The sequence below is a fragment of the Hypomesus transpacificus genome, chromosome 26 (genome assembly GCF_021917145.1).
Source record: "Hypomesus transpacificus isolate Combined female chromosome 26, fHypTra1, whole genome shotgun sequence".
Classification (NCBI taxonomy): Eukaryota; Metazoa; Chordata; class Actinopteri; order Osmeriformes; family Osmeridae; genus Hypomesus; species Hypomesus transpacificus.
This window is the reverse complement of record NC_061085.1, coordinates 4,596,593-4,620,398: the sequence shown is the minus strand read 5'-3', so window position 1 is coordinate 4,620,398 and position 23,806 is coordinate 4,596,593. Positions and strand designations below refer to the sequence as shown.

General features: G+C 42.0%; 1 protein-coding gene and 9 non-coding genes across 10 annotated transcripts; 9 read left to right on the top strand and 1 right to left on the bottom strand.

The window, feature by feature from the left end:
- Positions 1-1,632: 1,632 nt before the first annotated feature.
- LOC124487593 lies at positions 1,633-23,046 on the bottom strand. The gene is made up of 3 exons (XM_047050019.1): positions 22,374-23,046; positions 1,969-2,153; positions 1,633-1,854 (listed from the first exon to the last, which is right to left on the bottom strand). Exons 1-3 carry the CDS (start codon positions 23,044-23,046, stop codon positions 1,633-1,635), a joined length of 1,080 nt encoding a protein of 359 aa, XP_046905975.1.
- On the top strand, positions 4,713-4,925 carry LOC124487710. Its single transcript, XR_006958477.1, has one exon. It is a non-coding gene; the product is annotated as a small nucleolar RNA U3 (small nucleolar RNA).
- Positions 5,346-5,558, top strand: LOC124487696. The gene has a single exon (XR_006958464.1). It is a non-coding gene; the product is annotated as a small nucleolar RNA U3 (small nucleolar RNA).
- On the top strand, positions 5,979-6,191 carry LOC124487679. Its single transcript, XR_006958448.1, has one exon. It is a non-coding gene; the product is annotated as a small nucleolar RNA U3 (small nucleolar RNA).
- LOC124487662 lies at positions 6,612-6,824 on the top strand. The gene has a single exon (XR_006958432.1). It is a non-coding gene; the product is annotated as a small nucleolar RNA U3 (small nucleolar RNA).
- LOC124487688 lies at positions 7,239-7,451 on the top strand. The gene has a single exon (XR_006958456.1). It is a non-coding gene; the product is annotated as a small nucleolar RNA U3 (small nucleolar RNA).
- Positions 7,872-8,084, top strand: LOC124487647. Its single transcript, XR_006958418.1, has one exon. It is a non-coding gene; the product is annotated as a small nucleolar RNA U3 (small nucleolar RNA).
- Positions 8,505-8,717, top strand: LOC124487657. Its single transcript, XR_006958427.1, has one exon. It is a non-coding gene; the product is annotated as a small nucleolar RNA U3 (small nucleolar RNA).
- Positions 9,138-9,350, top strand: LOC124487687. The gene has a single exon (XR_006958455.1). It is a non-coding gene; the product is annotated as a small nucleolar RNA U3 (small nucleolar RNA).
- Positions 9,771-9,983, top strand: LOC124487708. Its single transcript, XR_006958476.1, has one exon. It is a non-coding gene; the product is annotated as a small nucleolar RNA U3 (small nucleolar RNA).
- Positions 23,047-23,806: the final 760 nt, after the last annotated feature.

Genomic DNA, 23,806 nt, shown 5'->3' with positions numbered 1-23,806 from the left:
AAAATGGGAACATATGCAAACTTATCAGTTACAACGACCTGGTCATATGTCCCAGTGGTTTTGTTTCTTCGGCTGTCAAATCTTGTTCCCAGCACTTTTTCAACAGGCTCAACATTTCCCCATTTCTGTTTAAAGTGTTTGTTTCGTTTAACTTCTGAATTTAAAGCTGTGAATGGGTTTTCCAACTTTTGGAATGATTGTTCTATTCTGTTCTTATTTTCTTTGTCCTCTGTAGATAAGCACCATAAAGCTGCATCTTTAGCATGACAATGTATCTCGGAAACCACTTCTTCCATGGACGAAACAAAACTATTTACAGTAGACTGACTTAATCCTGCTGCCTTGAGTTGTGCAACAGCACTGGCACACATGTCTAGAGTGCTCCTATTAGACCTTTTTGACAGTTCCGATGTTTCGGCTGTATCATCCACATCAGATGTGGTGGCTGTCTTGTATCCATTATCTGACACTGCCTCTCCTGTACTGCATGAATTTACATCAGTGTCAAACTGCTGGTCTATATACTCATTGTGTTTGGTGTTTAAATGTTTCCTAAAACCAGAAAAAGTACCAAACACAGAGCTACATCCAGACTTAACACATTTAAGACGGAGATTTTTTCCAGGTAAGTAACCGTGAACTAATCGTAAATGTCTAACAAGCATATTTGAACAAGTTAACTCGGCCTGACAAACAAAACACTTCACGGTGGAGATACTTCAAGCACTAATGAAGCAACCTCGCCCTAACTTCAGCAACACGAGGACTCTCCTTGACTTTCCCAACATCAATATTGTAAACGGTTGTCTGGATGAACGTGTACATGTTGTGGAGCATGGTGTTGTATGATGTGCCAAACACACAAAATGGGCCTTAAAGATTTCATCAAAAGCACCCAGAGAAGAGGTTGACCTGCAAGGTATGGCATTCTTGTCAAGTATGATGAAGAACTGGTGGATTGCATTCTTCCTAACTCCAACAGCCAGGAGATAGGGTTGAGTGCTTGCAGTGATGGCATCGAGATGCTCTTGGATGCTTGTTCCAGTCTGAGAAGACAAACACACATGGGAGAGATTATTAGAATTACATGGTTGTAGTATCATTCAAAACAGTGTATACTAAATTAAGAAAAAATACCAATCTTTTTGAAGATCACAAGATGTTTCTCTGCGTGTGTTGCCGACACCTTTCCTGGTTTTTTCCGACCCTGAGCAGAGGGAGGAATCAGGTGTAACAGCAGCAAAAGCGATGAGAGGTCACTGTCCCAACCTGTAAAATAAGTTTGATGTTAACATACTTGGACCATCAACATAATTAAGTCCATCTGTAATGTAAACAAGACATCAAGTTGTAGGTATTATGTAGATCAGGGATGTTCAATCCTGGTCCTCGAGAGGCCCTGTCCTGCATGTTTTAGATGTTTCCCTGCTCCAGCAAACCTGATTCAAATCAATGGGTTGTTATCAAGCTCTGTGGAAGTCGGGTAATGACCATTCATTTGAATCAGGTGTGCTGGAGCAGGGAAACATCTAAAACATGCTGGACAGGGGCTTTCAAGGACCAGGAATGAGCACCCCTGATGTAGATGATTACACATGATACATATCGGTATATTACAAGTCTTTCAGTGCATTACAACATGAACAGTATGTTTAAAAGCAGCTTGCCAGAGTCAACATCCACTTCTGTGCCATCCTCAAGAGCATCAGCTGTCATCAGGAGTTCTTCAAGCTCACTGGTGGATGGAAGCTTTCTACATTGTTGGATGATCTTCTTCTTGTATGTGGTCGTCCACCGCTCCAGAAGCTTGTCTGATACACCCTCTCCAAACATCAGAACAAAATCCTGTTCAACCTGGATTGGGGTGACAATTTCAAGATTTCACAGTCACAGTTAGTAATTGTTTGAGGATCACTAAAATGCCTATCTACTGTAAAAAATAAAGTCCAAATAACGACAGAATACTACCAAGCCTTTGACGTCTTTGAAACGTGGAAAGTCAGACAGTATGTTGCTTGACTGCAGGGGGTTGAGAACCATGTTGCGGCGATAGTCGAATGTCAACTTCATCTTGTTCTTTACGATGTCCTCGTCAGCTGAATGTCTCATCAGTGACATTGCTTCCTTGCACTCATCTTCACTCAGGACAGCATCTGGAACGAATTGGGACTCTCGTCTGACAGTTGGTCCTCCAGACTTTTCTCCACCAGATGTTCCTTCCGCTGATGATAAACAAAATGGGAAAATATATTTTCAATACGGACGACAACCATGTACATTTAAAAACACAAATAACTTGGATTCTTACTTACTTAGAATATATTTGTTGTTCATTATTGTCTAAAGAAACATTATGTGCAACAAAGACAATAACAGATTTTGTGATTTATCTTTTTATTTTTTTTTACAAATTTGCGATATTAGTTACCTTCAAATGATAATCTTCTGTTTTTAGCAGAGCATCTCTGAATAGTTTTAATCCTCCAGGCCAAGTACCCAGTGCCACTCTCAGCATCATATTAATGATAAATAATATATCTATCAATATAGCATTTAACGTTACCACAACCATTACTGTGTTCAACTCACGTAGCCTTTCTTAGAGTAGGGGTCCCGAAGGTAGGGGAATAATGTCACAATTCCGTTGGCATACATTTCTTTCACCTGTCTGGGTGGTGATGTACTGCAAGAATGAAGAAATGATTTCTCAGTCAGATTCCCTGAATTTAATTTAGATTCCAAATTAATCTAAGAGCTTGAGAGAGAACACAATGGCCAACTGAAAACAATTAGCTAATTACCCATTCTTCTCTGTCATGTCAGCTGCCAGCATGTTCACCATCTTCCTTCTCGTTTCATCCACCAAGGACTTGGTTCGATTATATTCATTCATAATGCGTTCTCCACCAGGTTTATCGGTAACAATGGATTCCACCAACTTAAAACACAATGCAAAACAGTTCAGCATGTTAGAATCCACTGCAACTCAAAAATAACTTAAATGCTGGAAATTATTTTTTGGGGAATGGATTTCAAAGTGTCAGAAGAAAATTTGCACTTGATAGTTAACTCTTACTTGCTTAGCTTCTTCATCGAGCCTCTGGCGTTTTCTGGAGGGGCTAACTGACACAATGACAGTATCCTGTGAGTCGGATGTGCTGAGCGAGGATGGTTGTGACTGCTCAGGAGAGTCCACAGCGGAAACTGAGTCTAACCATGATTGGAGAAGCAGGATGAAGAAAAAACATTATACACTGTCTAATGAACAGATGGTTCACATGTCAAAGAATCAACTTTTCCATTTTATAGGCTAATATAGATTACACATTTAGCTGAAACAAACCTGTGTCATATTTGATCGTTAGCACCCCATATGAGGGATCCTTGACTATTTCTTCAAAAACATCGTCATCCAACTCAGTCCCTGAACTGTCAAACACTTTAACCCCTTCTGTGACAACTGGGACACCGAATTTAGCAAATGCTAGGAAACAGGCACAAAGGTTTGGGTAAACAGAAATGTAATTATATCCAATAATTGAATCTACTCCTCACTAATATTTCCTGAATTTGGAATTCCACAATGTACATTTCTTACCTGCAATCAAAAACTCAGTCAGATTTGGCTCTGCTATTCTAATAAATCTTTGGACACCACCAAGTTTTGCTTTAAGCAGCATGCTCCCTGCAGAGATTATCAGCACATCATTTCTCATAGTTAAAAGATCAAACGTTCATTACTAAAATTAACAAAACATTTAATATATAACAATGTCATCCAAATTATTTCCTAATTGTGCTTTGCAAAAACAGCCAGCAAGTTTAATTAATTAGAGGTAGAGTACATCTTCTAGTTAGTTGAGCTAATCCTTCTTAAATTAGTGAGTTTAATAGCCAGCTCCTCACAATTGCAGTCTAGTTACTATTTTACTGGAATCTATGGACTTTATAATGAATACAACACAATTACCCCTCCATATTATTTAACATCACGTTTTAACTTGTTGGAAATTCTTGTCTAGTTTGACTCACTAGCTAGTTAGCTTTATTAGCTAGCTTGTTGCTCATTTAAGCAAGCGATAAACTCGGTTACCTCAGCCCTCTGAAATGCGGTATTTTAAAATACTAAAAAAGTGTTCTATGGTGAACAACTATATAAGGTTTTTCAAAATGCTGCTTTTGTTGCTAAATAATTTGTTCAATACGTGATTAGGACAAATTCGACCAACAGTCTTGAAGAAAAATTGCGCCTTAAAAATTGGATTGCACGCGCAGGGATAACTACCAGTAGCCAAGCTAGCTAGTTAAGCCAACTCCCCGCCCATTAAGTTTTAGCTATTTTACTGGAACCTATGAACGTTACGAAGAATACGACACTTATCACCCCCACATTATATTAAAGAAAACTTTAACATTACCTCTTGTTGCCATTGACACGTCTGACATTAGCTAGCTTTGTTACTACAGTAGTTCAGTACAATAGAACGTAGAGCTAGCTAGCTAGCTATCTCTAGCTATGTTGCTCGCACATTTTGAGCTAGCCATCCACTCTGCTAACTGAGTCTAAGCCTTTGAAATACGGTATTTTAAGATAAAGAAACAGCTGGAGTGTATGGTGAACAGCAATGTAAAGTTATTCTAAAATGATGCCTCTGTCGAAATGCCAAATAATTGGTTGAATTGTGAAAAACTTACCTCAGTCACTCGCAATTTACTGTGTACTTTCAGGGATCATTTCTATAGTTTGTTCTTTGAGAAATGTGTTTCTAAGGAGTGGTCTCGCTATCCATGATGAAGATGCAGATGTTTCCTTCTGAGCAGGAATCTGGTGGAAAGGTGTGGCTTTGTTCACTGTCCTACCACGGTTGATGACTGTTCCGAGTTCTTGAATGGAACTTGGATGAAGGGATCATGTTCTGAGTGGATTTACGTTGATTGTTCAAACGAAAATCAGTCACAGGAATGTTTGCATCTGTCTCATGATGTGCTGGACTTTGCGATTTGCGACACGGCTGGGATGTGGAGCGATTGCGGTTGCAATAACGGCCTTGATGTTGATCGATACTTGGATCCGTGCCAAGTTTAGCTGATTCCACAATTTGGTTCTCTCTATGCAAGGAATCGACTAATCCAAACCAACACTTTGGTTCTCTCTGCAACGTTTTGTCATGTGGAAGATTTCAGAACTCTGCGTGAAATGTCTTTGACCAAGAGACAGATTTGCCGTGTCGCGGCTTCTGCATAATTGATTGTTACAGTCGTCGACCGTTCAGATGGCTTTGGAAACCAGAGGTGCGTATGCGCTCTTCGAGATATAAAGCCAGGTTGTTCCCAATCCATCAAGCAAGACTATACTTTCAGGGATCATTTCTATAGTTTGTTCTTTGAGAAATGTGTTTCTAAGGAGTGGTCTCGCTATCCATGATGAAGATGCAGATGTTCCCTTCTGAGCAGGAATCTGGTGGAAAGGCTTGGCTTTGTTCACTGTCCTACCACCGTTGATGACTGTTCCGAGTTCTTGAATGGAACTTGGATGAAGGGATCATGTTCTGAGTGGATTTACATTGATTGTTCAAACGAAAATCAGTCACAGGAATGTTTGCATCTGTCTCATGATGTGCTGGACTGTGTGATTTGCGACACGGCTGGGATGTGGAGCGATTGCGGTTGCAATAACGGCCTTGATGTTGATCGATACTTGGATCCGTGCCAAGTTTAGCTGATTCCACAATTTGGTTCTGTCTATGCAAGGAATCCACTGATCCAAACCGACACTTTGGTTCTCTCTGCAACGTTTTGTCATATGGGAGATTTCAGAACTCTGCGTGAAATGTCTTTGACCAAGAGACAGATTCCACGTGTCTCGGCTTCTGCATGATTGATTGTTACAGGTGTCGACCGTTCAGATGGCTTTGGAAACCAGAGGTGCGTATGCGCTCCTCGAGATATAAAGCCAGGTTGTTCCCAATCCATCAAGCAAGACTATACTTTCAGGGATCATTTCTATAGTTTGTTCTTTGAGAAATGTGTTTCTAAGGAGTGGTCTCGCTATCCATGATGAAGATGCAGATGTTCCCTTCTGAGCAGGAATCTGGTGGAAAGGTGTGGCTTTGTTCACTGTCCTACTACCGTTGATGACTGTTCCGAGTTCTTGAATGGAACTTGGATGAAGGGATCATGTTCTGAGTGGATTTACATTGATTGTTCAAACGAAAATCAGTCACAGGAATGTTTGCATCTGTCTCATGATGTGCTGGACTGTGAGATTTGTGACACTGCTGGGACGTGGAGCGATTGCGGTTGCAATAACGGCCTTGATGTTGATCGATACTTGGATCCGTGCCAAGTTTAGCTGATTCCACAATTTTGTTCTCTCTATGCAAGGAATCCACTGATCCAAACCAAAACCTTGGTTCTCTCTGCAACGTTTTGTCATGTGGGAGATTTCAGAACTCTGCGTGAAATGTCTTTGACCAAGAGACAGATTCCAGGTGTCTCGGCTTCTGCATGATTGATTGTTACAGGTGTCGACCGTTCAGATGGCTTTGGAAACCAGAGGTGCGTATGCGCTCCTCGAGATATAAAGCCAGGTTGTTCCCAAACCATCAAGCAAGACTATACTTTCAGGGATCATTTCTATAGTTTGTTCTTTGAGAAATGTGTTTCTAAGGAGTGGTCTCGCTATCCATGATGAAGATGCAGATGTTCCCTTCTGAGCAGGAATCTGGTGGAAAGGTGTGGCTTTGTTCACTCTCCTACCACCGTTGATGACTGTTCCGAGTTCTTGAATGGAACTTGGATGAAGGGATCATGTTCTGAGTGGATTTAAATTGATTGTTCAAACGAAAATCAGTCACAGTAATGTTTGCATCTGTCTCATGATGTGCTGGACTGTGCGATTTGCGACACTGCTGGGATGTGGAGCGATTGCAATAACGGCCTTGATGTTGATCGATACTTGGATCCGTGCCAAGTTTAGCTGATTCCACAATTTGGTTCTCTCTATGCAAGGAATCCACTGATCCAAACCGACACTTTGGTTCTCTCTGCAACGTTTTGTCATGTGGAAGATTTCAGAACTCTGCGTGAAATGTCTTTGACCAAGAGACATATTTGCCGTGTCGCGGCTTCTGCATAATTGATTGTTACAGTCGTCGACCGTTCAGATGGCTTTGGAAACCAGAGGTGCGTATGCGCTCCTCGAGATATAAAGCCAGGTTGTTCCCAATCCATCAAGCAAGACTATACTTTCAGGGATCATTTCTATAGTTTGTTCTTTGAGAAATGTGTTTCTAAGGAGTGGTCTCGCTATCCATGATGAAGATGCAGATGTTCCCTTCTGAGCAGGGATCTGGTGGAAAGGTGTGGCTTTGTTCACTGTCTTACCACCGTTGATGACTGTTCCGAGTTCTTGAATGGAACTTGGATGAAGGGATCATGTTCTGAGTGGATTTACATTGATTGTTCAAACGAAAATCAGTCACAGTAATGTTTGCATCTGTCTCATGATGTGCTGGACTGTGCGATTTGCGACACGGCTGGGATGTGGAGCGATTGCGGTTGCAATAACGGCCTTGATGTTGATCGATACTTGGATCCGTGCCAAGTTTAGCTGATTCCACAATTTGGTTCTCTCTATGCAAGGAATCCACTGATCCAAACCAACACTTTGGTTCTCTCTGCAACGTTTTGTCACGTGGAAGATTTCAGAAGTCTGCGTGAAATGTCTTTGACCAAGAGACAAATTCGCTGTGTCGCGGCTTCTGCATAATTGATTGTTACAGTTGTCGACCGTTCAGATGGCTTTAGAAACCAGAGGTGCGTATGCGCTCTTCGAGATATAAAGCCAGGTTGTTCCCAATCCATCAAGCAAGACTATACTTTCAGGGATCATTTCTATAGTTTGTTCTTTGAGAAATGTGTTTCTAAGGAATGGTCTCGCTATCCATGATGAAGATGCAGATGTTCCCTTCTGAGCAGGAATCTGGTGGAAAGGTGTGACTTTGTTCACTGTCCTACCGCCGTTGATGACTGTTCCGAGTTCTTGAATGGAACTTGGATGAAGGGATCATGTTCTGAGTGGATTTACATTGATTGTTCAAACGAAAATCAGTCACAGGAATGTTTGCATCTGTCTCATGATGTGCTGGACTGTGCGATTTGCGACACTGCTGGAACGTGGAGCGATTGCGGTTGCAATAACGGCCTTGATGTTGATCGATACTTGGATCCGTGCCAAGTTTAGCTGATTCCACAATTTTGTTCTCTCTATGCAAGGAATCCACTGATCCAAACCAAAACCTTGGTTCTCTCTGCAACGTTTTGTCATGTGGGAGATTTCAGAACTCTGCGTGAAATGTCTTTGACCAAGAGACAGATTCCAGGTGTCTCGGCTTCTGCATGATTGATTGTTACAGGTGTCGACCGTTCAGATGGCTTTGGAAACCAGAGGTGCGTATGCGCTCCTCGAGATATAAAGCCAGGTTGTTCCCAAACCATCAAGCAAGACTATACTTTCAGGGATCATTTCTATAGTTTGTTCTTTGAGAAATGTGTTTCTAAGGAGTGGTCTCGCTATCCATGATGAAGATGCAGATGTTCCCTTCTGAGCAGGAATCTGGTGGAAAGGTGTGGCTTTGTTCACTCTCCTACCACCGTTGATGACTGTTTCGAGTTCTTGAATGGAACTTGGATGAAGGGATCATGTTCTGAGTGGATTTAAATTGATTGTTCAAACGAAAATCAGTCACAGTAATGTTTGCATCTGTCTCATGATGTGCTGGACTGTGCGATTTGCGACACGGCTGGGATGTGGAGCGATTGCGGTTGCAATAACGGCCTTGATGTTGATCGATACTTGGATCCGTGCCATGTTTAGCTGATTCCACAATTTGGTTCTCTCTATGCAAGGAATCGACTGATCCAAACCAACACTTTGGTTCTCTCTGCAACGTTTTGTCATGTGGAAGATTTCAGAACTCTGCGTGAAATGTCTTTGACCAAGAGACATATTTGCCGTGTCGCGGCTTCTGAATAATTGATTGTTACAGTCGTCGACCGTTCAGATGGCTTTGGAAACCAGAGGTGCGTATGCGCTCCTCGAGATATAAAGCCAGGTTGTTCCCAATCCATCAAGCAAGACTATACTTTCAGGGATCATTTCTATAGTTTGTTCTTTGAGAAATGTGTTTCTAAGGAGTGGTCTTGCTATCCATGATGAAGATGCAGATGTTCCCTTCTGAGCAGGAATCTGGTGGAAAGGTGTGGCTTTGTTCACTGTCCTACGACCGTTGATGACTGTTCCAAGTTCTTGAATGGAACTTGGATGAAGGGATCATGTTCTGAGTGGATTTACATTGATTGTTCAAACGAAAATCAGTCACAGGAATGTTTGCATCTGTCTCATGATGTGCTGGACTGTGCGATTTGCGACAAGGCTGGGATGTGGAGCCATTGCGGTTGCAATAACGGCCTTGGTGTTGATCGATACTTGGATCCGTGGCAAGTTTAGCTGATTCCACAATTTGGTTCTCTCTATGCAAGGAATCGACTGATCCAAACCAACACTTTGGTTCTCTCTGCAACGTTTTGTCATGTGGAAGATTTCAGAACTCTGCGTGAAATGTCTTTGACCAAGAGACAGATTCGCCGTGTCGCGGCTTCTGCATAATTGATTGTTACAGTCATCGACCGTTCAGATGGCTTTAGAAACCAGAGGTGCGTATTCGCTCTTCGAGATATAAAGCCAGGTTGTTCCCAATCCATCAAGCAAGACTATACTTTCAGGGATCATTTCTATAGTTTGTTCTTTGAGAAATGTGTTTCTAAGGAGTGGTCTCGCTATCCATGATGAAGATGCAGTTGTTCCCTTCTGAGCAGGAATCTGGTGGAAAAGTGTGGCTTTGTTCACTGTCCTACCACCGTTGACGACTGTTCCGAGTTCTTGAATGGAACTTGGATGAAGGGATCATGTTCTTAGTGGATTTACATTGATTGTTCAAACGAAAATCAGTCACAGTAATGTTTGTATCTGTCTCATGATGTGCTGGACCAGGGGTGTTCAATCCTGGTCCTCGAGAGTCCCTGTCCTGCATGTTTTAGATGTTTCCCTGCTCCAGCACACCTGATTCAAATGAATGGGTTGTTATCAAGCTCTGTGGAAGCCGGGTAATGACCATTAATTTGACCCATGTTGATCGATACTTGGATCCGTGCCAAGTTTAGCTGATTCCACAATTTGGTTCTCTCTATGCAAGGAATCCACTGATCCAAACCAACACTTTGGTTCTCTCTGCAACGTTTTTTCATGTGGAAGATTTCAGAACTCCACAATGAACAATGTATGTTTTAAGAAATGTCTTATCTGTTGTGCCTGTGCTTTTTATGTTTCACCGTGGGAGAGTGGGAAACGTCATATCGATTCCTTTTTATGTCTTGACGTAAAGAAATTGACAATAAAGCTACTTGAAACTTTCACTGTGCTTCAGACTCTCTGTATAGCTTTTGGCAAAGCCATAGCATGCGTTGCTGTAAGAAAAGTGTAGGCTATTGGCGCTTAACTAGCTGATGAACCAATTCATCATATTCCCTAGCCATGTCTCAGTCAATGAAATCAAACAGGGATTTACACATAGGCCTACATACATGTACTCATAAATAGTACATGATATAAGCGCTTTAAGTGGGCCTACATATATCCTCATAAGTGTCTATTAATTCGTATAAATTAGATACTCTTTGGCCTTGTTTTTATACTTATTCTGAAAGTGTTGATATCATTATTTTCGCTAGCAAGATCTCATTTGATGATTAATTTCCATAAAGCCTACTGCCAGCAGGCACATTTAAAGTAATGTGATCTGATTGATTGGGGTAATATGGCACTTAAGAAGAGCCTATACATTTTTTACAAAATACGCATTTAGCTTATCGGGAATTTTTTTCCAAGCTGCCTGTCTTGCTCTGGCAGCGGTGGTGGTGTTTGACTTAGTATACTTATTGGGCCTCATTCTCAAACGCAGTTAAGAATTTAAGAAGGAATTTCTTCTGAATTGGATTTAGGAAAACATTTGGCATTCATAAAAGTTTTCTCATTTAAGATTCGTTCTGAACTTCAGAAGACTTTCCAAACTCGAAGTAGCAGTCGTAAAAGTTGTCTCAAATGCGATAAAAAAAAGAAATAAAAAATAAAAAATATAAATATATATTTATATATAATATTAATTATATTAATTATTTTTATTATAATTAATAATTATAATAATAAAAAAACACGGATTAAAGGAATCGCATTTAAGAAAACTCTCCGTGTTTTAGGTGTTAATGAAGTTATGAGAAATGGCATAAAAAAAAAAAAGGGCAAGCCGTTTTATCATTTAACCAATGAATTCTTGATATCCAAAATTACATTTGGATATCAAGAATTTGAATTTTGGATATCAAGAATTCATAAATGATAAAACGACTCGCCATAACAGACATCCTCGGATTTAAATGATTATAATAATGAACCTTGCTTAGTGTACACTGTTAGTTCCAGTGGAGAACAATTTCTCTGCTCATCTTACCTGTATGATGTTGCAACGATGCACCTGTGCACCGGTTGCTTTTCGCTTTCGACATAACTTGCCTTCCTGTTGCTTTCCTAATTGTGTTGATTCTGACTGTACACGTCACTGCTGTTGCGTGCCCTTATAAGGAGCTGTCGGGGCGTGTATGTATGGATATGAAGGAGCACGAGGAAGTGCTTTCAACTTAAGAAAACTCTTCCCGTGGAGCACAGCTTACAAAATTTCTGCTGCGTAGGAACACATTTTCAAGCGTTCATGAATTTGGCGGATGTCTTTTCCTTACGTTGTTTTACCGAAGCCTGTAAGAAACTATTCAGAAGAAACTTAAGAAAATGTTCGAAAATAAGGCCAATGTCTTCGTAGAGACTCATTATAATAGTTTGCTCGGATGGCGAAAATATCACCGCTCTCTCTTCATACCGTTAGAAAATCACGGTTTTGGTGATCGACCTTTCCTGCCTTCTGAAGTAGGACATGCACGTGCACTTGCCCTGATGAGTTTAGCCTGATTGAAATTAACCACATGATTTGGATGCGCATCAGCCGTCGACGAACATATATTTGCAGTTCTCAATTAGCTCGCTAATGTTAACGGCCTAAAGGGCCAATTGATTAACTTAGCTTCCACCCTTATGACGAACGGGCCCCTGGTCATGGCCTTGCCGGCTGCGTCACTGGAAAACAGGGGCTCATCAGGTGTCGCCCGGGGGCGGTACGACAAGTACCGCTGTTACGTCCCAACTGGTTCCCAATTCAACTGGTTCCCCATCTGTGCGTGCACCTATCTGTCTGCGTCCATCACCAGATTCGTCACAAATTCGCAAACATATTACTGGCGATTTTCAAGTCGGATCTCATATTTGCTGCGGCAAATATGAAAGTAGGCCTGTACGCTACGTGCACACTACATTAGGCTACCATTCGCGACAAAATAAATGGAGACAAAATAAAACATTTGCAGGCTCGCATGAAGTGGGATTCGATCGCACTAGAGCAAAAATATATGCGCACCAAAGACCATTGATTTACACCGAGAGCTACACCAGCTCACAACATTTTGCAAAATCGTTACGTATTTGTTTACTACGTTGGCCTTCGGGTAACATTTTGATTCTTCTGAATCAACTGGTTCCCATACACACTACCCGAATGTAGGCTACTATGCACATATTTGGGGTTGTTTCGAGGCAATAGCCGTATTTTCCACGACATCACAGCTCCTTCTGACACCACATATAAAAAATTCATACAAAGAACGTTGATGCTAACCCAGACAATACGATCAAAATACGCGTAACACAACATGCAAACATTCGTTTCCTATGTGATTTCGTGTAGCCTATGGCTGAGTGTTTCTTAGCTATATCTTTTGAAATCAATTAATTTCATAATTGTATATTCTGAACGAATGTAGTGAGCACTACATTACAGCCATTCACGTCATAATAAATGGAAGCAAAGAAAATAAAATATTCGAGTGGGATTTGATCCCACGAGCAAAAACAAATGCAATGTTATGATCTGTTGCATTACACCGCGAGCTACTGAAGCATATGAGGGATTCAGTCACAAATTTGTTAACTACGTTGGCATTCAGGTAACATTTTGATTTGGCTTCTTCTGAATCAACTGGTTCCCATAGAAACTACCCAAATGTAGCTACTATGCACGTATTTGGGGTTGTGTCGAGGCAATAGCCGTATTTACCAAGATATCACAGCCCCGTAATGATACCACATATTGCAAAGTAATTCTTGAATCGTCGCTGTTAACCCAGACAATCCAATCAGCTTAAGTGCGAACACTGCCGAGTAGTAGTCTGTGTGGTAATATTCTACCTGCAAAAGAGTAGGCTACTTCGTGTCGCATGCATTTGTGAATAGCATCCAGGTAAGTTTTGTGAGGTTTCTATGATACATACATTTGTATTTTTCGTCTAACAAACACATAACATTTGTATTGCCATCATATGTCCTTTATTATGTGAAGCACTAAACATGTTGTGTGAAGTATTATAAACAATGATTTAAGGATTTAATTGAATATCCCTTACCCCTAACATCAGCACATGGTTTGGGTTCATCCAAAACAGCTAAATTGCCATGATTGTCAAAAGTACAATAATGTCTGTGTCCATGTTTATATATCATGCCACTTATCATAGGAGTCAATGAGTCAATGAAAGTAATTGCACACGTCTGTGCAGCACAATTGAGCGAGTATAAAGGGGGCAGGTGAAAGGGCCTTTACTCAGGAGCAACAGTGGGTTGATGGTTTTGGTGGTCAGCAGGTCAGTAAGTCAGTAGTAGGTCAGTTAGTAAGTCAGTAGTTCAGTCAGTCGTAAGTCAGTAGTTCAGCAAGTCAGTAGTAAGTCAGTAGGTCAGTAGTAAGTGAGTAGGTGAGTAACTCAGTAGGTGAGTCAGTCAGTTAGTGAAAGAAAGAGCAAATATGGATCCCCAAAAAGTCCAAGAAATATTTTCCCTGAAAATGAACAATATATTTCCTCCAAACTTCACCAAGAGTGAGAGATATGTTTTGAAAAGAAGGGCAGAGAGTTATCAACTCATTGGTAAGGCAAACCACGCTACAGCACTTTACCCATTGCATTATAATATTTTGAAATGTATGTTAAAATGTGTATGGCAATGTGTACATAGATGGTGAACTCTATTACCAGTGCCAGAGGAAGCAAGACGAACAGCAACATCACCTTGCAAAGGTTGTTCTTACTTCACAGGAGGCCAATGATGTCTTTGTGGAATTTCATGCCAGTGCCATTGGGGCTCACTGTGGAGTCGAAAAAACCATGCACGGTATCGTGCAACGATACTACTGGCCTGGGATGAAGGCAGACGTCACAAAATGGGTGAGTGCATTATAATAGGCCCTATATAATATGTCTGTAAAGCTTGAAAATATTTAGGCTACATATAACAAGTGTTCTCAATAGTTTTTACTTTGTTAGATCGCACAGTGTGATGACTGTCAGAGGAAGGGCCTCTCTAAAGGAAAAGATCCAGTACAAACCTATAGAGGTGAAATCGGCGGAAGTTTCAGGGTGCATATATGGACTTCTTTTATAAATATGGTGCACCCAAACGGATTCTTACGGACCAGGGCAAAGAATTTGTTAACAAAGTAAGTCAAGTTCAGAAACATTTGGTGTTACTGTTACTGTACATCACATCACTAGGGGGAAAAAGTCTCATATTAATTTTCACATTCACTGCCAGATCAATCTGGACATGTGTGCCAAGCTTGGTATTGCCAGAAGCCTCTGTGCCCCATACCACCCGAAAACCAATGGCTTTGTTATGATCCCGGCTGCCCGGGGAGTGACAGGTGAATCCAAATGCAACACTGAGATGCTGATGGGGATATGAACCAGGTTTTTTGTAGCCAAACAGAGATTAATGATGGTGAGGTCCGTGGATTCCAGACAGGAGGAAGCAGGGTTGGAGCCGTAGGTGGTGGATGGTGGTGTCTGTAGCACACAGGGACAGGTTAGTATCTTCAAGACAGGCAAGGACCAACTACCGTCAAGTTAGCAACGTTGAACTGGATATGAGTCTGTGGGAAGCCAGGGTAGATGAACTGTGCAGGTAACGATAGATGGGTAACAGGTGCGTCTGGTTGGGAGGTGAACTGGAAGATGTGAACAGGACTATTGGGGTATGTGACCTGGAACATAAACTGGACAGACACACAAAACCAGGACTGGACAAGACAAAACATAACAGGCTAGGTGGAAAAGCTCAATGGAACCATTCAAGGGTGAGAATCATGTTTTGTTTGCACATTTCTATATATGACATAACTGTGTGTAATTATGGTGACTAATTTAAATCATTTTCCAATATCAGAGGTTTGAAAAAAATGGTGAAGGGCCACCCATGTGACTGGGATGAATATTTAAAGCCCACCGTATTTGGTGTACGCACCAAAAAACAGCTGACAACAAAATACTCCCCATATTTCTTAATGTATGGAAGGGAGACCCATTACCCTTCTGAAATTCCGGACAAGTGGCAGGTATAATGGCAATTTCCTGCAGTATATAACTACTTAATGTATAATGGTATGGCACCATGAGAAGAGAACCATGGCAATAATGGTATCTGCTATAATCTGTACTTGTGTTCACTTATCTCCACCAATGTTACAGATAACTGACGAGGAAGTCAATGTACTGGTTGGAAACCAGGAGGTACTATTGACTTCCACACTGACAGATGTCTACCCCAAAGTGGAGGCCAATATATTGGGAGGACAAGAGAGGGTGCGGAAGAGAGAACTTTCAACGGGCCAGGATGATGGCTTTGTGGTGGGGGACCTGGTGTTGAGAAAAAACATTTGCCAGGAACAAAGGAAGGGGGGCAAGATGGAAACTGATCTTTTAGGTCCATACACCATTGTCAACATTGACAATAAAAGTGCTGACCTTCAAACGAATGGAAAAATATTTGAGAAGATCAACATCGATCATCTTAAAAAATACGTTGAACCCCAGCCAAAAATACTAGCTAAATGGATTGCTGCCTCCACGCCTCCTCCAGCAATGCAGCCTATCCCCTCCACGCCTCCTCCAGCCCTGCAGCCTAGTCCACAATCGTGCACCCTAGCCACAAGCCTCCACTCTCCTGTCTGTCAACCGTCAAATTCACTGACCTTAGAGGAACGTAAGGATCCTTGCAAGTTTCATTGCAAATGACTTTGAGCAACAACATACTGAAAGCCATTTGCATACATGCAGAACTCTGTCATTTGCCTCAGGACTTGGGTGACCTTTTGGAAATTTATGCTGCATTCAATTACAAATTAGTCCCTGATAAATAACTTCTCTGATTCTCAGTAATAGCAGAAATCTAGTCCGGAAAACGGCAAGGGGTGCTGTGGAGCAAGGTAGGACCCTACGAACTCTTTGCTAGAGACCTGCTGAATCTGGCCCCTGGAAGAGAGGTAGAGAGTGAGGTAAATGCATTCATTAAGTATTTCCATGTACATGCTTAAATATATTTCTATATTTAAAGACCAATATGTAACTGGTTTCCCACACAATTGTCACTTAAGGTTGTGAATGCATTTATCCATGCCCGCATTCTGAAGTTGCACGAAACAACAGAAAGATATTTCTTGTCGATTCATTTACGATGACTGCAATGTGGCAAGGATCCTTCAGGGGATTAAAGAAGGTGACTACTTTCAAATGTTCATAAATGGTTACAATACATACAAGTATTTATAAATGTTGTGTATGTTTTCAGATGGACCCAATGGCCTATGATGTAGTCATAGGACCAGTTTGTCACCAAAATCACTGGACACTTGTGGTGAGAATGTACATGCACTATAAAATGACTATTTCAATGTGATATTCCATCCTCTTTACGTGATCTTGCATGTATTGTGAAGGTCATCTATCCAAAGGAGAAGCGGGCCCTGTACATTAACCCCTCGGTGAAACCCCTGACCAAATAAAAATTGCAAGGATATCACAAGGCAAGTTATGTCAATGGTAATGTCATGATGTTCATCGTCCCAAATAACTATATTTTGCTAATCTACAGATCTTTCATGAGACACAAAAACATACACATCTCGTGGACTTGTGGGCAGATCCGTGACCATCCACGTCAGCAAGACTCAACGTCCTGTGGGGCATGGGTTTGCAAGGTTGTGTGCAAATGACCCTTTTTTTGTATACAGCTATTGACTGTTACTAATTGTACAGTGTCTTTTGTAGTTTGCAGAGCTTGTCCTCAATGAGGACTTCAGTACTGGGGACTGACGAGGCTGCTACTACTCAGTAGAGAAGGGAAATAGCTTGCAGACTGGTATCTGATTCAGGTTTGTTAGTTTGTCAATGTGTCATAATTAATGTATCTGAGAAACTATTTACACTTGTGTAATGTGTTAGAAAACTTGTCAGAGCTGTGCAGAGCATGTGGAGATGCATGCCAAAGTCCAGGAAGAAATGCTCACGATGACTGGGTAAGCATTTTCAAAACTCAGTATATTTACTGTAATGTGATAATAATCTACTACCATGCTTCTCCTCAGATCCAGTGCACAGCATGTGGTTTGTGGTTCCATTGGGTGTGTGTTGGGAGACCACCTTTGGACCAGAACTACTATTGTCCAGCATGTTCTTTATAAACTTGTGTAGGGCTGCTTTGGCTCAGGTCAGTTGTTTCATCCCTGGCCCTGCAGTCTCGGGTCAGTGAGGTCAATTGTGTTTTTGATGTTGGCGATCACTGTGGCGATTAAGGCCTACAGACCAACCTTTTATTACATATTTTCTTGCAATACTGATTCGCTATGACTGCATTTTTGGAAGTGGCTTGTATTGTTTAAGGCCATGTGAAGTAGGGTTGTATAGTTCCTTAGTTTGTTTGCTAACGCTATATACTAGCAGCCTGCTTAGTTCTCAGTTATTTGTATAGTTTTCTTGGAAGTCACTTTGGATAAAAGCACCTGCTAAAAGAATACATGCAAATGTAGTTACACCACTTATTTAAGATGTACTCCTATATGTTAAATGTATGCACCTTCCTGCCAAAGTAAATTCCTTATATGTGCAAACTTTCATTGGCGATTAAAACCCTTTCTGATTCTGATGTTTCTCATGTTGTAATGTGCTGGTGTTTTCTTCTGACCGTAAGGGACGCACTTGAACCCAGAGAGAAACTCATATCACTAAAGATGAATATCAATAGCTACTTCGCTGTGTCTGAGTTTGATTTCTGAATTGTACATCAGTTTGGAAGGAATGATTCGATTAAAGACACAATGCTTGGTTAATTCTGAGCCAAACTCAAGTAACACTGTAGGCTATTACAAGCCTTTGTTTTGCAAATTCGGAGGGATATATTACTATATCCAGAGCTCAAGTCTCACGCATTTGCTGTGTATTTCTCACGCTTTTCATTAATTTCTCACACAGTGAAGGGATAATTTCTGCTATATACAATTAATGGATGAGGCACAGGACTGACCAATGACAATGGGGGTGCCTTTACACGTCACATCAGTTTTACTGTGTTCAAGTCAATAGTGAACATCCCGCCTCCCATACTTAAATCAAACATAGTGAGATCTCGGGAAGGATCGAAGGTGGCGCATCTAGTGGTGTATTCGCCGCACCGTAGAAACCCGTAGAACGCCTTGAGAAATACAGTCTCGAGCAGAGCGTCGACATAAAGCCCAAAGCATCCCTGTCTCAGAGCAGACACCAGGGGCCTCATGTATAAAGGATTGCGCAACTTTCATACCAGAAAATGGCGTACGGCCAAAACTCGAAAAGTACCTACGCACAAAAATATTCACATGTATAAAATCGGTCGTACGCCAGGTCCTGCGCACCTTTCCTTCATAAATCACAATCAAAGTGAGATTGACCGCACGTGAATGAGCCATGTGCAGATGGTCTATAAATGCGCTCCTGAAGTTATTTCTTTGTCTGAATTACCGTATTTCTTAGAATAAACACTGCCCTCGAAGAAACGCCGCACCCAAAAATGAACGTTCAACGCCGTAGCATTTATTCGAAGATATACGAAGACTGTGAGATCGAGGTTCTGACAACAGAGGTGGAGGCGAGAAAATGTGTCCTGTTTGGCGGCCTGTCATCAGGTATTAGCGACAAAAGAAAGTTGCCGGAGTGGAAAACTGTCACTATTTGCGCCCTTTCTTGTTTTTAACCTGTAGCACTTTGAGATTTAGCTAAATGTAAGTGCATTACAAAAATTGTTATCATTATCATTATAGGGCCATCAATGCTGTGGGTTAAGAAGAAATGGCCCGATATAAAACTTTAAATGAAAAAACGAGTGGTGGCGCACCGTAACAGCATGGCAGCTATAGGGTTAGCGTGACATGCATTTCCTGAGTGATTTTGTCGTTCATTTGACAGCCTCAAGTTTAACAGAAGTTATTAAGTGGTGGCGGATTAAACAGAAGGCTATATATTATTTCCCGTTTTGGCATTTTGATGTGATCATCCACATTAATGATCAAACTTTCATTTTTATGTTTTTTAAATAGTGAACGTCATAAATGTAGTAGTGGAAACTTTATTCTGTAATATTTGGTGAGTTTGGGCACTTTTCAGTTTGAATTTGCCACGTTACAGAGCCAGACAAGACTTTACGGACCGTCAGCACATTCTCACGTCTGCTCAAAAGTTTCCGTGATGGCCCGCACATTCTCACGTCAAGTAAATCTTTATTCATCACAAAGTGTGCGTGAAAACCAGAGTACGCAAGCTTTTTGTGCGTACGCAACGTTTATACATGAGGCCCCTGGTGTTCTTGGACCGTTTGCTCTTCAATATTATCCCTCTACATGAAAAGGGTTTGGTAGGGCCTCACTTTCTTACATTTGTCATTGTGTGGGACAATGTAAGCTTCCAACGTGGCCCACTCATCAGGGTTCACTGACCATCCAAGAATGCTGATGGTACTGTTATCACCTGACTCCCCATTCCTCAATCGTATCGAGGAGTTTTTTTCTGCATGGAGGGTTTATGAGCATCGGGCTCAAAACCAGAGCTCCCTGCTCGAGACAATGGATGCTGCTTGTGATGATCTCACAGCAGAACAGTGTAGGGGATTGTTGCAGCATGCAGTAGCGTAGTGGTGGAAACTTTATTTTGTAATGTTTGGTGAGTTTCTGCACTTTTCTGTTAGTATTCGTCATGTTACAGAGCCAGACAAGACTTTGCGGACGGTCATTTTGAACAATCCTTACGAGGACTCGGGAGTAACGAGCTCTCAAAGAGTGATTCGTTCATTTTCTCATGGCCGTGCATCGGGACTGTTGCATAGGCTCGTCCAAGTAAACAGAAATGATTCGTTAATTTCCCGACTCTGTCTTCGGGTACGAGTCTTTGGATCATTTTTCACGTGACCTGCATATGCTCTGTACCGGTAGCTAGAGGAACGATTCGTTCATTTCCCGACTCGGTCTTTCAATGAGTCTTTGGATCATTTTTCACGTGACATGGTTAGGCTCTGTACTGGTAGCTAGAGGAACGATTCGTTCATTTTCCGACTCAGTCGTTCTACGAGTCTTTGGATCGTTTTTTCACGTGACCCGCATTGTATTTTTAGTAGAAGAAACAGTTTCCTCATTCCCTTTCTCGTGGCCGCTGTTTTAGTAAGACGTTAATGATATTCGCTCAGGTCATCATACTGACTGGTTTTGTTATTTTCACTTTACATTTACACTTACAGTGCAGTGTAATTGTTTGCCGTGATAATTAAATGCTAGTGTGATAATACATGACAAAATCATACAAACTGTCATGATACATTATTTTAATGCCGGAATTTCTTTTGAAATAGTATCTGCTCCCCCCCTGTTGTTGGAAAAATTATAGATGTAACACACATATCCTGTATAACAATGATTATGTGTTCAGCATTCCTTGTGTGTAGACTGTAGAGAGAGGCCTACCCCCAACTTTGGGTAACACAACGCATATGTAAACAAGGTGACCTGGGCTGACCAATCTCTTACTGGAGAGGCCATAAAAGATGTCTGGCCTTATCTGTGTTGGGTGAATCATGTGGTCAAGCTTACAGGGGTCACAAGGCACGCACACACTCAAACACGCACGCACACACGCGCACCAGGTCTACGCAAGAAGCCAATCAAGAAGAGCCATGGAACATTTGCATGCCTTTGTCTTAACCAATGACTGTAAAGAGTGGGGCTGCTTAAATAGTTAGCTAGCACAACATGCTAGCAGACAAACTTTGTATTGCGATCAGACTTAGTCTCCTTGCTGGCAAGCATTAAACTATTGTACTTTCTTTGAATCCGACGACTCTGTGCATTACTTGAGAAATTATCTGAACACCCGTTGAAATGAACGAATGACTCGAAAAAAGATTTGTTCATTTTACTGAACGAGATTCAAAGAACCGAATCAGTAAAATGATCCGAACTTCCCATTACTACGGTCCGCACTTTTTCACGTCTGCTCAAAAGTTTCCGTGACGGCCCGCACATTCTTACATCAAGTAAATCTTTATACATTACAAAGTGTGCATGAAAACCAGCGTACGCAAGCTTTTTGTGCGTATGCAACGTTCATACATGAGGCCCCAGATTGTGCAGTAGAGGGAGTGTGATTGGGAGACGTTTGTCTTTTCTTTCGGACCGCTGCTTCTGTAGACCTTTCATGAGGAGGCAGATAGACGGGTTTCCCAGAAGGATGCATGCCGAAGGATCCGCGCACCGGATATGGAACTGAATACCTGCCACCAATGCCTTGATGGATGATGGTTACAGCTTGCGGGATTCAAAACAGTGCACCATGAAAGCGCACAGCATGGACATGTTCACGGATAGAGGGCAAACAGAGAACGCACGGCAGTAGGTGGAATACTGAAACCATGCTGAGTCATAGGATTTTAATGTGGTGGTGCACACACCCAACCTCATGAAAGCAGACAGGACATGCTGCCGCAGCACCTCAACGGAACCAGCTGACCCTAATCTAGTACGGCTTGCTGGAACGTCGGACATGACAGGCCGTATGGCGATGCATGAGGTGTGGAGTGCGCGGAATTCCTGCAATTTGAAACGAGACAGGGAATCAGCGCGTTGGTTGGCCAGCCCCGGAACGTATGCTGCGCGCAAAATGAAATTGCCCAGGACGCACATCCAGGTGAGACGTCTGACCAGGCGGTTAATTACGGGCACTGAAGACCTTCCCTTATTGATTATGCTGACCGCCGCTTTGTTGTCGCAGAACACTGATATGTTTTCTGCACCATAAATGCCCCCACAACAGACACGAGATAACGATTGGGTACAACTCATGGAGCGCGCTGGAGTAGTGCTCCGGAGGCAGGGACGGTATCTCAGTGGGCCACATGGCACAGAGGAACTCGAGCGAGGTCAGCGGGCCTATGGTCTTCTCATCGGATAACGGAACGCCTAGCTCGTCGAAAGCGTCCCGTAACGCAGAGATACAACAGGCCGGAGGCGAACACGGAAAATCCACCACCAAAACGTCGTCCAGTAGATGCAGGACAAGCGGCAATTTACGCACGTTCAGCAGAATCCAGCACAGCGCTTCCGACAGCGTGTCGAAGATGCGTGGGCTGCTGCGGCAGCCGAAAGTTAACCAGACAGCAAAATAGTGTTTATTGCGCCAACGTATGTCGAGCAGATGCCATTGGGAGGGGTGGAGCGGCATGACTTTGAATGCGTCGGTCACGTCCGCTTTGCCCAGCCACGCGCCCGCGCCGGCGATTTTAATCATGTGAATGGCGTTGTCCACGCTTGCATAGCACAGGGAATAAGGCTCACGTGGTTTTAGAATGTTTATGCTGGACACCACGCAGCCGTGCGGAGCCGAAAGATCGACTATTAGGCGCTTCTTGCCCGAGTATTTTCGCGTGGCTACACCTATTGGGCTAGCCCTGTACAGGGAAAAGGGGGGTTCCTCATAGGGCCCAACCATGAACCCTTTGGCTTGCTCTTTTTGGATGAGCGTATCCACGACGTCTGGCTCACGAAGTGCACTCTGAAGGTTATTGCACGCAGTGTTTCTCAAACCTTTTCAGACCAAGGACCACTTGGCCAATAAATAAAAACTTGCGGACCATCAAACTAAATAGTAGGCTAGGCTATATCCCCGGAACAACAGGCTTCAAGACCTGGCGCCATATAATTGTTAGCGGCACATGATTTATTTACGGATAATGTAGGCTATTCCGCTAATTATAATTTCCACTAAGAAAAAAAAGAGACTGTTGAAGACTGTTGACTGTTGAAAAAGAGAAGAGAGTTTTTGAGACTGCTAAACGATCCGAGTGTTACAGCTTTTCTCCATTGCTTTGGCTTATTTCACGAAACAGAAATGACATTCTCAAAACAACACATGCAAACCTCCAAACCGCTGGGCACTTGTTCACGACATATTGGAATTTTTCATTCCTTTAATCAAATTGCAATTGTATTAGCACATCATTGTAAATTTCAAGTGCAATTGCCTACAGTTTGCACACATTTCAAATGATTTAGCACATCTTTGAAAAGGTTAGGTATAATTGCTTTCAATTTGGCCAATTACCAATTGAAAATATCTTGCCGGTCTAAACTGACTGTTGCTTCTCAGTCAAATGCTTGTTCTCTGCTAAATATATTGGCATAATTTCCTTGTGTACATCATCACCTGCACAATAGTTCACTCCACTGTCAAAATCTTTCAGGCACATAAT